At 38.9% G+C, this 18,099-nt stretch overlaps 3 protein-coding genes and 1 non-coding gene across 4 annotated transcripts; 2 read left to right on the top strand and 2 right to left on the bottom strand.

Annotated features, from left to right (window-relative positions):
• Positions 1–268: 268 nt before the first annotated feature.
• trnad-guc (transfer RNA aspartic acid (anticodon GUC)) lies at positions 269–340 on the top strand. The gene has a single exon. It is a non-coding gene; the product is annotated as a tRNA-Asp (tRNA).
• A 734-nt stretch (positions 341–1,074) lies between these two features.
• On the bottom strand, positions 1,075–6,907 carry LOC103377173 (polypeptide N-acetylgalactosaminyltransferase 17-like). The gene is made up of 11 exons (XM_008307857.2): positions 6,120–6,907; positions 4,417–4,600; positions 4,121–4,287; positions 3,838–4,012; positions 3,543–3,740; positions 3,328–3,445; positions 2,954–3,142; positions 2,732–2,869; positions 2,539–2,634; positions 2,275–2,436; positions 1,075–1,825 (listed from the first exon to the last, which is right to left on the bottom strand). The coding sequence occupies exons 1-11, from the start codon at positions 6,361–6,363 to the stop codon at positions 1,691–1,693; spliced, it is 1,806 nt and encodes a 601-aa protein (XP_008306079.1). The 5' UTR covers positions 6,364–6,907; the 3' UTR covers positions 1,075–1,690.
• Positions 6,908–10,961: 4,054 nt separating this feature from the next.
• On the top strand, positions 10,962–14,380 carry apoob (apolipoprotein O, b). The gene is made up of 9 exons (XM_017031787.2): positions 10,962–11,050; positions 11,601–11,726; positions 11,813–11,935; positions 12,234–12,266; positions 12,367–12,421; positions 12,718–12,813; positions 13,079–13,170; positions 14,030–14,119; positions 14,210–14,380. Exons 1-9 carry the CDS (start codon positions 11,030–11,032, stop codon positions 14,252–14,254), a joined length of 681 nt encoding a protein of 226 aa, XP_016887276.1. The 5' UTR covers positions 10,962–11,029; the 3' UTR covers positions 14,255–14,380.
• Positions 14,381–14,976: 596 nt separating this feature from the next.
• LOC103377172 (diamine acetyltransferase 1) lies at positions 14,977–17,099 on the bottom strand. Its single transcript, XM_008307856.3, has 6 exons — positions 16,837–17,099; positions 16,171–16,222; positions 16,021–16,083; positions 15,813–15,914; positions 15,659–15,699; positions 14,977–15,376 (listed from the first exon to the last, which is right to left on the bottom strand). Exons 1-6 carry the CDS (start codon positions 16,897–16,899, stop codon positions 15,200–15,202), a joined length of 498 nt encoding a protein of 165 aa, XP_008306078.1. The 5' UTR covers positions 16,900–17,099; the 3' UTR covers positions 14,977–15,199.
• Positions 17,100–18,099: the final 1,000 nt, after the last annotated feature.

Below are 18,099 nucleotides of genomic sequence, written 5' to 3'. Positions count from 1 at the left end.
ACTCCGTATCGTTTTGGTCTTATTTTGGCATAAACATGTTTTTCGAACTCTAAATGTCTTTATCTTGGTCTAAGTCCTTTAATACTGGGTTGTATTTTATTCCCCAGTCGAGTTTTAATTTAAAGCCTCAGTCTTATCTTGGGCTCAGTCTCCAAACGCCTCGGTAACATCCTGTTGTTTTTGTCATTCATCTGCGTCTGGACCCTCGTCCTAAAAAGTTTTCCCGCTTATTTGCTCCACAAGTCTTTGACCCGCCTTTCTCTTCAGTTCCTCGTTAGTATAGTGGTGAGTATCCCCGCCTGTCACGCGGGAGACCGGGGTTCAATTCCCCGACGGGGAGGCTATTTTTGTTCATATTATTGAGAAAAATAAAATAAAGAATTTTCCAGGTTTGCCATAAATAAAGTTATTACCATTATTATTATTATTCTATAAGAAATAACGGTTGTTGTTATGCCGTTAAATGTCAATGTGTGACCGGTGATTGACTCCTGACGAGACGACGAAGAACAAAAAAAAAAAAAAAATCACAGCACTTCGATACACTTCCGGACTCGACATCAGCTCCTCATTTAGATCCAGAATCTTAAAGTTAAATGTTTAATGGTTTAATACCATTAAAAGTACATTGAAAACTGTATTAAATTACACACACTTTAATAATTCAGTGAAAAGTAGAGTGGTTCAGCCGTGATACCCGTAAGATGGAAAACATTTTAAATAATTTTGCTAATAAATAAATCACATTTTACCTGTCGGAATAGCGTTTAAATGTATACAATATTAAAATAAATTATTGCTTTAGTAGCTTTGGTGTTAAAAACGTCAATTATTGATCAGAGTTTTAAGTAAAACTGCTTAAAAAAACCTGATGATGCAATACAATTTAAAATTGTTACACATTGTTTTCCAATAGTTAGTTATTGTGACATTTCTCCAGGAAGACGTCTACTATTAGAACTTTAGTTTGGAAGAGTCGGTATATTTGTTTGCCTCTTACATATAACTTTTCTACAGCTTTAATTAAGTCATTTAGTATCATGGAAATTCCAAGTGCCTTGGAGTCGTGGACTGAAACAACATCACACAGGTTGTAAAAATGTTTTATTAACAAACATGTTTGTTTTATTAACAAACAAAAATGTCTGTACAAACATACATTAAAAACTTTCACATTTTATTAACACATATGTAAATGGTGACCAGTTATTCCTATAACTTTAAAAAGAAAGAAAGATGCAAAACACAAAATGAGAAAATGAAAATGATTATTTAAGTTGTTCTATTCAGATGGAGTGACATTACATTGTTTTACTGTTGATCAGATACCTATACCCTCTAAAGTTTGCAAGCCTATGACAATTTCCAGGACTGACCCTTGTGAGTGACATATTTCTATTTTATCTGTAGAAATAACATAAATGAATTTGAAAACAGAGAATGAAAGAAAATGTTAGTAGAGGATATAAATACAGTATGTGCCTTACACCGTGTGCCTTCATCTGGAGTTCAGGCTGAAAAAAATGGTTTCATGTTTAATGGCTCTGCAGGAGTCTGAGATGACTGCTGTACAACAAAAGACAGGTAATGAAAAAGGAAAAAAAACACGAAGTGTTTGTACATTCTCTCTCCTTTATGATGGATGTTTTCACAAAGTCTGATGAGTGAGTGATCAGGTTCATGGCGGGGTCTACAGCTTCACCTCGTTCTTGAAGTACCATGTTTGTCCAGTGCAGGTTCTCAGGATCAGTCTGTGGCCAAAGTCGATTTTACCCTCCATCACCTCCAGACATCGTCCTGAGGCTTTATTTACAATGGCCGCATTCTGGAGAAACAAAAATTAGTCACACATTAGGAAAAAAACAAAAACAAAGTCAGGTCTTGTGTGAACGGCAGACATAATAAGACAAATGTCAGAACATTTTTTTTGGGTAAGAACAGTTAAAGACAAATGTCAGAACATTTTTTTTGGGGTAAGAACAGAAAAATCAAATTCTCCTATCAACAAAGATGATTAAAAAATGTGTTTATTTGTTCATCATTTTAATCTTACTAAACTCTTTATTTCCTAGAGGTCTTGACGTGTCATCAAAGTCTCGGTCTCAGCACAAACAGTTTTGCCTCATCCTAGTCCCTCAAAGTATTATATTCTGACCTCAGTACACTCTGCACTTCATATAGGTTACGGTCCAGTTCCTAAAAGTCCAAACTTTTGACTTTCTTCTTGGTCCTAATTTGTCAAAGTTTGCTCTCGTCTGACCGTCTGCTCTTTACCTGAGAAAACTTCCATGACATTTGCTGCTCATTCTTGGCTTTGTTGCAGTCGATGAGCTGAGGGAAGTCGCTGACCTCATTGTCCACCAGGCAGCGTGTGTCCTCCCCGATGCTGCCCATTGAGCCCACGTACAGCCTCCCATTTTTATTATAACGTCCCATCTGGAAGTGCAGAGGAAAAATTACAGACGTGAACTCATTTTCGTCGCAGATCCTTCCAGGACAGAAGAATGCAGTGTAGGTGTGTGTGTCTTCATGTTTTACCTGAGGACTCCATCCATGACAGGGATGTAGAATGGGTTTTTGATTGGCCTTCTCACCTTGATCCAGACACAGATGTTGGACCAGAGTATTTCGAACCTGGAAAATCAAAAACAACAAAACAATATTTTTGAAATCTCCCAACTTCATTTGTTGGTCACACCCTCCTGGGCCAACATTTTTACAATGAACTCACCTCGCCATAGTACAATGTGCCATTGTACTTAATCAAATCCGGGTAAATATTGTTTAGATACCACTCGAAGCTCTTGCACTGCAGACGGTTCCTCAGGGCAACTCTCTCAGAGACGTCTCCGATGTCTATACCACTGTTCTGTAAGAGCACAGGACGTTTTCACGGGATTTTTTCAACATCTGTTACTTATGATTGAAACCAAGGGTGGCGCTATTGCATTACCTCCATAGGAAGATTCCAGGCCATGTAGACGGTGGCCTTGTACTCATCCATCCAGACCTCAGCTACACGCAGAGCATTGCGTCGTGTGTGAATGCCAAGGTCTTTGTCGGCGTAGGGTTTTTTTACTCGTGCAATGTGAGCGACCCTGGAGCAAGGCATTACCTCCATACTGCCTCCACACATCCACACCTGGAAGAGATGAAACACAGTTGTCTTATCTCCCCTTGTTACCCTTGTTCCGGTTTGTCTCCAGTCCCAACCAACGTGACACTGATGCTAACATTCTCTAAAACCATGGCTGCCAGTGAGGTCGCAAAGCAAAATACATTTCCAGATGAAACAAGGAGGACAAGATTTGGGAGTGACTCACGAACCTTGATGCCCAGTTCAATGTTCTCTCCACCGTAGACATTCATGCCTGAATCAAGCAGACCAATCTCACCAAAGAACAGGCGGTTAACCACAAAGGAGCAGCCAATCATGGCAGGAGTCCTGCAGTACATTAGACCACAAGAAGTCATTCATCTTTTATGTACTCTCCTATGTAAATATAACTGCCTTCACCATACAATAGGTGTGGTCCTTTTACCTGATGGGAAGAGTTTCATCTTTAGCATCGTACCACGCCTGGGGCGGGTTCATGTACATGCACCAAAGCTCCCAGTTGTAGCCGTGGGCCGAGTTTCCGTAATATTCTGCCTCAAACGTATCGTGCATGATGTTATCGATGGAGGGCAGGAGGATTCTCTTGTGGTTTTCCTGTATCCTGGCCAGAATGGGCTCTGACCTATCAAAATAAAATCATTGATATGAAAAGGTCAGGGAATATACTGTCTGCAGAATCTGTTAGTCATTTAAGTTTTTAAATTCTACACTGAACTCACCAGTAGGGTGTGAACTCCATATGTGCATCAAAAAATCCAGTCACATCTCCAGTGGCTGCTTTCCATCCTTCGATCCTGGCTCGGATCAGTCCCTCTCTCCTCTGGTTTCTGACAATCTTGACTTTACCGGGGAAGCGTTTGTTCACGTAAGTCTCCAGTGGTTCTTTCAGCTGCTCTGTTTGAAAAAAAAAAAAAGAATGACTGGAGAAAACAACACTTACGTTTGAGAGCGATACTTTAACAACTCAACAAAGGTGTTTGTGTTTTGTTCCTGATGTCTGACCATCATCACTGCTGTCGTCCACTAAGACGATTTCCTTGAGCAGCTGAGGTGGCGTGTGATTGATGGCCGTGTGGACTGAGCGCAGGAGCACTGACAGGCGCTCGTTGTAGAAGATGAAGATGATGGAGATCTGGGGCAGATCCTTAGGGTAGGTCATGTTTTTACATCTGCAAATAAATACCGTTGTAGTTACTGTCCTGTTTTTGCTCCTCCTCGTTCCACAACTACGCTCTGGAATATAATCTAACAATGTTTGAATTGACAATTGAATATTTCTTCAGCTCTCCTGAACTCACTTGGTTGGCCTGAAGTCTGGTATGGTTCTGTCCAGAGAGATTTTGTCACTCAGATAAGCATTGTAGCCGTAGTTTTCCTTAACTATTTTGGCGATGCTGTCCTCCTCAGGAGACAGATGGACAGGGCCTCCGGTTAGGCCAGGTCCGTTCTTGCCCTCAACCAGGCCCAGTGGTGCAGAAAGACCTGTGACAAGGAAAAAAGGACAGTTAGTGGGTTAATGCTGTGTTTCCCAACCTTTTTTGAGCCACAGACACATATATATCATCAGGAAAAATCCCACAGCACACCACCAAACAAAAATCTCACAAAAAGTATATGTAATGAAATCATCTTCAAATTTTTTGGCAGGAATTGGAGAAAGACACTCACAAAGATCTTCTTCAACAGCTGTGATCATCTTTTTTTTTTTAGTTTTCATAATCATCTGCTATGATCAGAGTCTCAACTTTGATAAACACCTCGTATCAAAGACATGGTCGTTTAAGGGTGTTGTCACCAGAGTCATGTCATAAATTTTATTTATATTTTCATTGTTCAGAAGTGACAATGAGAAATGACAGAACTGTATTGACAGTAACTATTGTGCATTCTCACAAGGTTTGCTGTCCCTCCAGACTGGCAGCTCAGGTTTGTCAGAGTGAGTTGACATGAAGGTGATGACACGTCGTCAGATGACTACGCCTCATTTTAACACAAGTCATTTGTAATCCACTGAACACAAACGAAGATTAAATGGGTTAATAACACAAACACATCAAGATTAATTCGTAATTCCAAGTCAAAGCAAACAGCAGCCAACAGTTATCCCTTTCTGATCCTCAGCGGGGATAAGAAGGAATACATCTTAAACCAAACTCTATCAGCAATGAAAAGAGCGGATTGTTGTACAGCTTTGTCACTGTGGTTAGCCTGTTCTACAGGAAACTGTGTGACTCTGCAGCACAACTGACTCCATGCTCCAACATCTTTACCCATCTTTACCACAGAACAGAGCACGTCAGCACTAAACCTGTCCAATAAACTTCCTTCGTGTCCTTGACCGACTGATGTCAATGGTCTCTGTGAACTTTGTCCTGAAAGTGATAATGGGTTCTGGTAAACTCAGGCACTACCATAAAGTCAGAGGAAATCACACGAAGAGAACAATAAAACCTAGGGTCACGTCTTGGTTAATCTTTTCTGGGTCAGACTGATTGATTTACGTCTCTTGTTGTAGATTAGTATTCAAGTATTAGTATTAGTATAGACTAGTATTCAATTCATTTTTAACTTATTTTGTAGCAACATTTCTCACTGGTTTCTTGTAAATGGTTAACGCCAAGTTTATAATTTCATTACCTACAATTACAACCGTGGGGAGTCTTAACAAACTCACTGAAGCCTTTTGGTTTTCATTTTATAAAATAGAAACTAATCCTACAAGCAAAACAAACTCTAATAGAAAGTTTTACAAGAAAATGGGTTTACCTCAACAGTTTAAGATTTACTTTTTTTTTTTTGTTCTGGAAAAGTTTGATGCCAAGACGTGATATTTTTAAAGATTTATTGTAAATTAAAGAAAACTCAAACATGTATTTACATGGGTTTCTTTTTTTTTTTGTAAGTCTTTGGTTTTGAAGATTTGAAGTAATACAATTAAATGAGAGCATTTTTTGAACATTTTAAAAGAGCTTGTTTTTATGGTGTTTTATAACAAACTTACCATGTAACTGGTGGTACACCACATCCTCCAGTTCCCTGATCCTGTTCATCAGACCCTCCTGTATCATCCTGGGTTCCTGCACCACAAACATGTTCTCCCACTCTCTTTTCTCACTAGTCTCAAAATCCATATCTGAACCATTGGGAATGCGTGTGTTGCACTTAGTCCAAAAGGTTAGGAACCCAATAAAGGCTACAAAGTTCAACACCAGTAAGACCCTCCATCTCCGGGGTAGGTAAGCCATTGAGAAGCTGCCTTCAGGCTTCTGTCTCCTGACAGAAAGTGAAGTTACACCTGCTCTTGTCTGGTGCGCTTCTGCTTTGCCCTTATCATCCCATTAGTTGTTTGTCCTGTCTAAGCGCTGTGTGTGCGTTACTGTGACACAGACGCATACCACCCCTCTAACACACCTCCTGTACTAAAGGTGGCAGGAAAAAAAAACTAGAAATAATCACTTTGTCTCAGAGTTTCATTTGTGTCGTCTGATTCTGAAATAGATAAAAAAAAGGACGGTGCAAATAACTGGGGTCCAGAACTGGATGACCTGTCAGTCTGACAAGTCTGCAAAAAAAAAAAGAAAAATATAGACCTTGAGCCCATCTACCACTTGGACTGCACCTCATAACACCATCATATGGTACCACAGTTATCTTGGCATCTCATCATATTTCTCTAGATCATCACATCAGTCATGTAAATATTTAAAATAATGCAAACAAATTATGTTAATTGTACTTTTCTATAACTATTTGTTGCACTAATGATAATTATAAAACAAAATAAAAAAATAAAACCACCTTACGGATAACCTATAGGCAGCATGAAGAACATACCTGTGTTGGAACCCTGACACAGATTAGCTCTGCACCGATGGTTAGAAAATAAGGGTAGCTGCCCGCAGGTGAAAACACACACACACAAACACATTTAATATATGTAAATATATTCAGTTAAGTTGTCATGTTCCACACACGCGTTATTTGCATAAACAAATAATTTAAATGTTTTGATTTTCATGTCTGTGAATAGAACAATGTGTTTTATTTTGCCGAGGACTAGTTCACATACAATGTGTATTTTTAAATTAGCTCCTTATTGACAACGGCTAGAGTTTCTGTATATGACGTACAGTCATAAATCTATACATGTTCATTTTACTGCTTTAATTTGGCTGAAGGACAAAGGAGCCTTTTAGTAACAAAAGAGGCAGCTCCTTATGGTATGGTAGTAAAACGTCATTCTTGAGACAAACATTGACTAAAGGTTGGTCTCTCTGGTTGGACTGGATGGGGATTACAGGGTAACAACATAATGATGAATAGAAATGGTGAAATATGACATCAAAAAGTCGGATCAACGATTATAGATTATGAGATTAACGAGTCATTAATATGAGTTAAACAGTATAACTGGTACAGTTTTTATTTTTTAAGATTTTTTTTGCGGTACGTGAAGCTCCTGGGACTTGTGTTATATTTGTTGTTGTAAGCATATTGACTCTAATCAATTGTCTAAATGTTGATTTACTGTGACCCGTATTACGACATCAAACCGCATCCTGTTCTGACACTCCTTTGATTGTTGGACTGGAGACTTTTTTAAAAGATGATTATAAAGGTCTACAATTTCACAGGAAGCCCAGCAGGTGGTCTTTCATGCCATGACATCAGCTGGTCTTTAACCTGGCAGGTCACATGGTATCTCCTGGTGCCGTCTTTATGTAATTTAATAATTCAGGGAACGTCGATGGAAAAGATGTTTGCCGTCGCAGAAAATGCTGTGTTTATTTAGTTTGGAAACATATGTCAAAGAAATGTTTTTTTTTTCATTCACTGCTGAAGTACTGTATATAAAAGATGCAGCAATATGTTTTCCCTGTAAATAAATAATAATGAAACAAATTATATAATTATATGAAGAGGAACCACTAATCTGAACACGACTGGTCAAATAAAGATGAACACTTTGTTCTTTCCATAAGTGAAGTTCAACAGAGGTGTGTCCTAGAGCCACAATACATTAATAGTAATATTTACCTACAGTTAAAGCCTTTGACAGGAACAGGAATTAGAGACAGGGAAATGCCACACACACGCAGCTACGCCCGTGTGGTGTAGGTAAACAGATGAACTGCAGCAGAGCAGCGATGACTTGATAAGGCTGGGCAGTAAAACGGTCAAGATCAATGTGGACTATTGTGAGTCTGATGACACTGCAGGGACTGTCTTTTATTTTATCAGGTTAAGGAACTCTACTGCAAGGACTTTGTTCAATGCTTTTTAAGGTCCCACATTTGGCCCCCAGGCCTTGAGTTTAACACTTGTTCTACAGCATTATATCACAGCATTATATTGACTGTCAACATTTGTATCTTTTGACTTCAAAAAATATATATTTAAAAATATATATACAATATACAGTATATATATATATATATATGTATGTAGATATATATAATTTTCAATGTCCATATAGAATTAGAATTAATTTGTTGTGATATGGACATTTAAAAAAAAGTCAACAGTCTGTCCAACAAAGATAATACGTTTAAGTATATGTATAGTACAGGTAGTATGTATATGTATAGTAGTATAAGTATAATAAGTATTATGACTCAAATTAAACCTGAAGGAGATTCAAACTTAACACACACTGTGGGTTAACTAAATCTCAAACAAAAAACATGACTGAGCGAAGCGTATACACGTATTAACGTGCGAACGAGAGTTCCAGGTCCGATTCCCGGAGGAACCACATGCTTGGCGCCTGTCACCGGATCTGCTGTTAACACAAGGATTCCCCTGATATGGGATCAATAAAGTTCAAAATATTAGGAATTATTCTTATTCAGTTCTAGGACTCTTCCTCAGTTAAATTGTTCGTATTGTTACAGAACATGGACAGAACACGATCATCCTCGTGTTCTGTTCATATGAACTCCGTCGCTGGGTAACAGTCATGGTTGACCTACTTAAATTAACTACACACACACAGAGAGAGACAATGAAAGGTTGTGCGTGCAGCTGTTTACCGTGACAAGTGCTCACACTGTACTTGGTCACTGGATCAGCAGGTTTTTTTTTTAATAGTATTGAATGAAGCTCTGGCCCTGATACAGATACTAATGTTTGTATCAGTGCAGCCCTAATTTATTTATCTAATTATCTATTTATCTTTAACCTGTACAGACGAACTGTATAAAGACTGGAAAAAATAAAGAACAATGTTGGCTAAAGAACACACATGAAGTGACAGCTCACTACACCACAGCTCCAGTACATCTGGAGAAGCCGACGATTTTATAATAGGAGTAGCTGAAAAAGTGACAGCTTAACTGCAGTTACTCAATTGTAAAACGAATCAGATTAAAGTTACAACACGTCACTATGTTTGAACAGCCTGTGTTCATATCGTTGCTTATTACGGAGATGTTGACGTTGACAGTCATCCTTCGCTGTATCGTCATGATGTACATATTTGTCTCGCTATTTGTCCACATTTACACTTACATCCTTTAGATTTGTGTGAAACAAATAAATTTAAAAAAGTGCGTGGAGGTGATTTGTAGTCTTTCAGCCATAATGACATGTCTTATCATTGGCCACTCACACCTATGTGTAGACTGGGCGTTATATTAAATTAAACAGGTTAATAATTAATAAATACATTAATCAATTAAATAACCAGTCATTATGTGAGCACATGGGTGTGGAGTGAAGCTGTACTTTACCTTGACAAACACACACACACACTCACTCACTCACTCACTCACTCCGATTTTCCACTCAGAAATGAAATGTTTGTGATCAAACTCATCCAACAAGATTCCAACATCAATTCTCTGGTATTTTAATTTCCATTTAGCGATGTGCGTGTTTCTCTAAGTACGTACCGTCTAATAAACTGTCATTAAAACGATATCTAAGATAATAATCATAAAAACTTTAAAAGAGGTTTCACTACATTGAAAAAATACCAAAATAAAATACCTGAATTAAACAAGTCACTCATTGACAATCACTTGAACATTTAACTGAACAAACCGGAGATGATAAAAGAGTTTCCTTGTAGTAAACGAAAATGACTGGTGCTTGTCTGTAATTAAACACATTCTTTCGACAGCTCACTCTTCCATTGCAGTATATGTTTATATTAATTCCAACACAAACTGATGACGTGATCCATTGATCACCTGTCCATCATTCTCTCCACGGGCTTTGGTTTTCAAAACAACTCATTTTACGGTGTTATCTTTTTTAAAAAATTGAACAATTTTAACATGTTCTGGTGATCTTGACTTGCCATGCTTTTGAGCAACAGTGGTATTTGATGACAACGTTTTAGTATGTGAAACCCGCAATGAACCCGTGTTTACGCAAACAAAGTAGACAGACTGGATGGATAAGTAATTTATTCTTAGCTTCACTTTTTAATTTCATAAAGGTGTGACGTCTCGCCGTTTAAGTAACGCCACCTGGTGGCTGACTGCATATTAATCCTGTTATAAATGTAGCCAATTAACATATTTCCCCTTTATTTTTTGGTGCGATTCTACGCTACACAGGTGCTGAAAGAAAAACATAAAGATAAGTAAGGAAAGAAGAAAAGAAAATAGAAGAAAAGAGTGAAATAAGCCAAATTAAAGGACGAAAAAGGGTCGAAAGTAGAGAAATACCGGGAAACTAGACTAGGAAGGAAAAAGAAGAAGGAAATGCACCGAGGAAGTGAAATAATCCAAATTGAAAGAAAAAAGTAGAAAAAAAGGTAGAGGTGATTATATTTTGAGTAAAAAAAGAAAAGTACTCTGGACAAACTCCAGTCCACGTGGTGGCGGTCATGCGTCTCTCTCCTCGTTTATTGACCTCAGTCATGATTACGCAGTGGGGACTGTGCACATTGTAGAAGAAGAAATGTCCTCTTATGTGAAACTGGTAAGATGCAGGTCCAAATCTATGGTCATTTTACTAACTCACGCCTCATTCTTTTTCTAATCTCAGGGTGTATTTTCCGTATGTTTCAGACTGACTTTGTTTCACAGAGTGACAAATAGAAATGTCCCAAAACGCTGTTTAAGCGAGCGGTAGTTAGCTGTTAGCTGCTAACTGGATGCCTGTATTGGTGTTTCTTATTGAAAGAGTCCTCTGTGCTGTGTTTTTTTAATGGTAATGTTGTTTATTGAAAATAACAAAAGAACACACAAGTATGGGTATACTTATTTATGTGTTGAAATAATTGTTTAATATATAACCATTTTAATAAGCTAAATAATTATTGACTGTTTGAATTTGGTTTTGATTTCTGTTTTTTACCTGGTTTAATCCAGTTTTATTCTCCAGATATTCCAAGCTGTATCTTTTGGAAACTATGTCAAGCTTTAATTCAAAGCTCGAATGTGAACTGATTTACAGATGTGTCATAGGTTACTTTTGCTTTACAGGGAAGAATATTATTTGCACAACTTCTTTCACTGTTATGCACTAGGTGTCGCTGTGCGCTGCAACTCCAGCAGTGACGTCGCTGCTGAGCAGACCTGTTCAGGCTGCTGCTGCTGCTGCTGCTGCGGAGGGGAAGACGAAAAGCACAGAGCCGCTGATCAGCATCCATGAGGTGAGGTCAAACTGGAGAAATGAACCTTATTTCAAACTTCCAATTGGCCATGTGAAAAGTAACAGACTTTTGTGTTTCTTTTCAAGTTGCCATCTTTGTACACCAGAGCTGATGCAGAGCCCCGCTCCCTGGAGCCTGAGGCTGGGCAGCTGGAGCAGAGCATCGCTGCACTGAGGGAATGGGCGGAGCCGTACACGAGCCAGTGTCAGGTAAGTCAATCACTGATTCTCTAACTTATCATTTACTGGTGCTGTTAAATTAATCACAAGATATTACTGCAACAGCTGTGTTACATCTACTGTCCTGTTTTATGTTGCTATCATAAAATTAAGTCTGCATTTTTAAGTTCTTGAAATATAGACTAGAAGTTCAAGTCTACTGACTAATGTTCTGATGCAAACCATTCTTTTTGGTGCAAAATAATCAATGGTTTGCATCAGAACATTAAAAGGGTTAAATTTCACACTGCGTAGAACAATGTTAACTGTACATGTTGTATTTGTTTAGCAAACTGGTGTGGCTGCAAAGGAGAAAGCTGAGGTGGGTGACTTGGAAATATGTAAACTTTTCTCTACAGCTGCGGCTGTCAAACACTAATTAACAGGAAATAATTTACATTTCAGTCTGTGTTTGTTTACAGCAAGTTTACAAGACCATGGAGCCAACGATCAACACGTCAGTCACAGCTGTCACAGGTAAGAATGAGGCTCTAAATTGAAGCTGAAATCCTTGTTGAAGCTCAAGCTATTAATTGGCTCCTGAGGATAGAAGCTGGAATCTATGGCTTCTGAAACCAATCAATCTGGTGACACTAGAAGATGGTTGAAGCTGGGGTTGGTGCAGAAACATAAACAACAACTTTGAAGCTAAAGTTGTAACTGATGAAGTTTTTTCATAAACTGCTGAAATTGACTTATTGAAGCAGTCTGCAGTCAGTATTGACTCACACTTCTATCTCCTCCTCCCCCTTCTTCTTTTCTCTGTCTCTTAGATGTTTACAGCTTCCTCAGCACTCCCTCTCGTGACCTCTACCCCAGTGTGGCTGTTGTGGGTTTCTCTGGCTTCCTGGGACTTTACATGGCCAAAGGTAAAAGAAAAAAAGCCATCATGCAGAAATGTGGTTCATTGGGTTTGCAAGTTCATCACATGACAATGTTTTTGAAAGTCTCTGCTAGGAACCTGTAATTGTAATACTACCAAAAAGAATGAGAAAAAATCAGTTTCAAAGATTAATAATGAAAGCACAATCATTACTAAAACATATTTACAACTTGATAGATAAATCAACATGTATAACTGGAAGCCTTTATAACAATCTGACTTCCTGTTGTTTTGTTTTTTTCCTTTTTCAGGTTCCAGAGTAAAGCGACTGATATTTCCAGTAGGTCTCATGGCATTGAGCGCCTCCTTTTTTTACCCTCAGCAGGCTGCATCTCTATTAAAGGTGTGATTGTTTCTCCTTACATGTAACTAGATCCATTAATGTTTTTGTATAATGATTTTTTTCCATCTGTGGGATCCAATTATCAATAAATTATAGAAAGGAATTTTACTTAAGAGGCATCACTGTGAGTGCCAGGTATACTGTGCATTGGAACTCACATAATCCTGAATAATAACTTCCTCTTTCTATGATTTTTCTTATTCTGTCAGACAGGAAACAGCTACAGCTTTCAATTGCCTACTTTTGATGACTCATTTTGAAACATTCCATAGTGCTGATGTTTTCTTTTGGTCACCAGTCAAAATATCAGCACAAAGATTATATCAGTTCACAAGAAGCAGGCCCTTACGTTCATCCTGTTAACCTACAGGTCTGAGAAACGTCACTCTGATCTAAACCTTCCAGACATGTTCGCACCAGTTTTTGTTTAATCTCCAGCTGGTTTCCTTCCAGGATAAGGGTTAGTCCTTTCCTTTAGGAAGTCCTGGCTGTGATATCACATTCTTAATATTTTTACTGATGCCCAGTCAGGTCATGCTGTGAACCTCAGGTGCTCATGTAGTGATGGATAAGAACTTTTAAAAAACCCCTGTGTCTAAAAGAGACATGAGAAATTCTATACACGAGACTGAACCCTTAAACCCTTATAATCTCCTCCAGAACGCCAACACCTTGGCTTCTTCTGGGTCATAATTAATCTTGGGAAAGCCCTGTCTAACATTGAGACTAAGTAGGAAACACAATCTTAAGATACTTAAACGTCAACAGACAAGTTCAAAAACCAATTGTACAACAAGTATATACATTTTTATGTGTGTTAAAACCATTGAGACTCCTGTTTGTTTTGTGTCTACATCAGGCAACTCGTGATTCAGCGTACAAATACTCTCAGCAAGGCCGTGTGAAGCTGGAGTCACTGTGGAGAGATCCACCCCTCATCCAAAAGAAGGTGAGTCCCCCCCGGTGCTTCCTGTGATTCACTGACATTCTTCCCTCACTCCTGTTTCTCATGTTTCCTCTTTTTTCCCCCCCTTTCAAGTCTGGGAAAAAGGAAACAGAGAACAGCAGCAACTCCAGCAGCTGAGACAGTGTGCAGTTGACGTAGACATTGTCTGTAATCTGACACAGGAATCATGTTACAAGGACAAATATTTTGATGACAAAGAACCACTTTCCAGTTTTGTGCTGGGTCGCGGACATTTTTGTTTTTTTATTTTAACAACATTCCTTGCTTTTCTGCTAGTAAATATTCACCCCGGTGACCTCATCTGGACTCACCTCAGACGTTGATGCCCTTTTATTCAACATTCGTCCACTGACACTAGATCCACCCCTCATCCAAAAGAAGGTGAGTCCCCCCCGGTGCTTCCTGTGATTCACTGACATTCTTCCCTCACTCCTGTTTCTCATGTTTCCTCTTTTTTCCCCCCCTTTCAAGTCTGGGAAAAAGGAAACAGAGAACAGCAGCAACTCCAGCAGCTGAGACAGTGTGCAGTTGACGTAGACATTGTCTGTAATCTGACACAGGAATCATGTTACAAGGACAAATATTTTGATGACAAAGAACCACTTTCCAGTTTTGTGCTGGGTCGCGGACATTTTTGTTTTTTTATTTTAACAACATTCCTTGCTTTTCTGCTAGTAAATATTCACCCCGGTGACCTCATCTGGACTCACCTCAGACGTTGATGCCCTTGTATTCAACATTCGTCTACTGACACTGAATAATTATGCCTAGTGTTTTTTTTTTCAGTTTAAGCTGAACCTTTGTCATTGAACATGATTAAATACAGGAGAAGACTTGAATTCAGGTTATACATTTATTGCAAATAAAAGCCACTATGTATTCTACATTAAAAGGTAAAACTAAGTACCAAGCGCTAAGCAGATAATATGCAATTACATCACCAGGTTACAATTTTTCCATTTTTAACAAGTGTATAAATTGACACGTCTCATAAGTGAGAGGAAAGCGAAGGAATCACGCGGGCACTGAGTCTCCGCCCTCCGCTCCACCTCTCTCCTGGCGTCATTCCTCAGACGGAGCAGCCATCTTGACCAGGCTGTCCTTGTCGAAGCGGAACAGTCTCCAGCCCTCCCCCTCGGAGAGATCTTCTGCACCGCGCCGCTTGTAGAACTGCATCGACGGCTCGTTGTTCTCCGCCACCACAAACATGATGCCAGTGCAACGTAGCTTCATCGCCAGCTGGATGTGCAGGAAGAGGAACCACATGATTCACTGCCTATTTTGATATTTTACTTTCAATAAAGTTGACCAAAACATTTTTTTTAAACTTGATGTGACAACTGAGGAGGGTCGGGATCAGCTCCCAAGCCTAACCTTGCTATTCTGTTATGACCAACAACAAAAATTAGACTATTCAATTATTATAAAACTACATTTTAATTATTATTTAGCATAATTACAGTAGTGCTGAACATTAAGTAACGATTTATAACAGCAGTAAAAATGTGATCTCAAACTCACATCACTGAGATAGCGCAGCACCTCGGAGCCAATGCCTAGTCCTGCAGAGAAACATGAAGCAGTTAAAACAAGCTGTAACTGAGGAAATACTCAGAAAATGTTAATAAATAATATATTAATAATAATAAATAAATAGTTGTATTTGCTTCTCTACCTCTGTACTCAGCCATGACGTAGAATTCCTCCAGGTAGAGCTGCTTACCGACCCAGGGGTCATATGTTAAGTAGTACATGGCAAAACCCACCACTTGCACATCTGCCAGAGACATGAAAGCAATGGTAAGCATATCCACGTGTGTAAGAGTAGCATCTTTCAGCATTTATGACTGACAACGTTGTTGTACTATTCTGATTGTCGTTACCATTGACTTCAGCAATGACACAGTGATAACATGGGGTTTCACCAAATCCATCTTCCAGTAGTTCTGCAACACAACACCAAGTGGTTGAGAACGTCCACACTGGTCTAGAGTGTAGGTTGTCTGTGTGAGATAAATAATAAATAAACTCACCCCTCTCCGTCAGCTCCACCTGGTGTTCCATGTTCTCGTATTTAGCAAGTTCCTGAGACAAAACATTTACAATAACAATTTTAATATATGCCAAAAAAGGAGGAAAAACAAGAAAAAAAATGCAACAAATATAATGCAAATCCCTTATTGAGCCCTTATACCACGTTAAATCTGATATAGTTAATCAGATTTATTGCTTTGCATGTAAAAAATGTCAGTGAATATAACCGACATGTCTCCTAGTCCTTTTTCTTTTGTTATAACTACAGTTTATAGCTTGCATAAATAAACAACATCGTCGGCGATAACGCGAATAGAAAAACAGGTTTCAAAAATGGAAGGCAGTGTCGACTGACCATATTTGGAGTAAGAAGATCAGAAGTCAGACGGTTTCTCTAAACAAAGACCGACCCAACATTCGGGTCGTTTTCTGAGTATTGACATCGAAGTGGACACCTGTTACTTGAGTATAATCCGGATGTTTTTGTCCGACATTGTCGGACTTAACGTCGAGTAAATCGAAGCGTAAGCGGCACACAAGGCGGATGTCGAGGTGTAAACACGACGGTTGGAGGAGTTTGCGGATGCGCACACACGGTCATCATAGCACGTCGATAAACACAAAGACAATAAACACACTGTCTGATTTTTTTCCCCCCATCGTACCTTCACCAGTCGTAAGATGTCAGCGACGTCTCTGGCTTCAGCTTTTCGCAATTTAAACTCCATTTTCTTCTTTTACTTTTCTTCCCTCTCGTTAGCAGACCTCGATATGTGAAGTGGAAGATTAGTTGTTTCTTCATTCGCCTCAGAGTGGCTTTGCCCCCAATGTCGGCCCTTGATCCAGTCGTGTTCGCAGAGATACTAACATCCAGTATATGGCCCTCGGCTGGGTCGCTGCCGTCTTCTCTACTTCTCTCTTTGTTTACAACAGCTATTTAAACGACAGAAAAGGGGAGGGGCACGATACGATTGGCCGCTACCCAGCCGGTATCCGGTTTCAAATCCCGCCCCTGAAATGCCTTCCGAGTTGAAGGTTGAAGCTGGATAAAATAGGTCGTCATTGATAATTATCTTAACTAATATTTATGATGATCAAATTGGCATAAGATGTTCACAAATTTAGTCCAAACCGACCATCTCAGTATTATAAAATTATGCTTTAGGGTCATTTAAATTAGCCTTAGAAGATTCCTTCTTTTGGTTATCATATTTTGCTAGCTTTTTCCAATTTTTTTGGGCTTTTTCAGCCCACCATGAAGCTATATCATGAATAACTAACGGTTTTCTAACTTTTACCTACATATCTGTAAATGTCAAATCTTTCCATTTACTGGTTCCAAAGTTGAGGTGAGGTGAGGCCGTATCAATGTTTTGTCTTGCTCCTCCCCCAGAAGACACTGGGGCAGGGGCAACACAGACCCTATATCACAAGGGTAATAACATCGTGAACAGTTAAACATCAACAATGAACAGAACAAGTGTCTGACACAATTTCAGGGATATTTTAACTTTTATTGGCCCGTTCAAGGTCAAGCTGTGGTTAATGGGGAAAACGGATTCTTTTTTAACCAGGAAGTCTGATTCAATTCCCACTGCATGCTAATGTGTCCCCGACAACAAACTCAAAGTTAGGACAGTGCAGCACTGCTATCTGCAGGAATTTAAAAAGATATCTTACAGTGAACAACATGCAGGAAAGCCATTGCTATTGACACAATCGCAACAAAGGAATTTAAACTCATTGTAACACCATAAATTCGACATCATCAAATAAAAATGTATGATTATATTAAAAGTATGATAAGATAAACAAAAGCACTTTTATATTTGTCTATAGAAATAATTCAGTTAATTTGAGTTCGTCACAAATATAAACAGAGTAGTCATGATTAAACGTCGTCTTTGACAACTAGGTGTCAAATCGGA

The sequence above is a fragment of the Cynoglossus semilaevis genome, chromosome 3 (genome assembly GCF_000523025.1).
Source record: "Cynoglossus semilaevis isolate Cse_v1.0 chromosome 3, Cse_v1.0, whole genome shotgun sequence".
Taxonomy (NCBI): Eukaryota; Metazoa; Chordata; class Actinopteri; order Pleuronectiformes; family Cynoglossidae; genus Cynoglossus; species Cynoglossus semilaevis.
The sequence above is the reverse complement of the archived record's forward strand: the minus strand, read 5'-3'. Positions and strand labels throughout refer to the sequence as shown.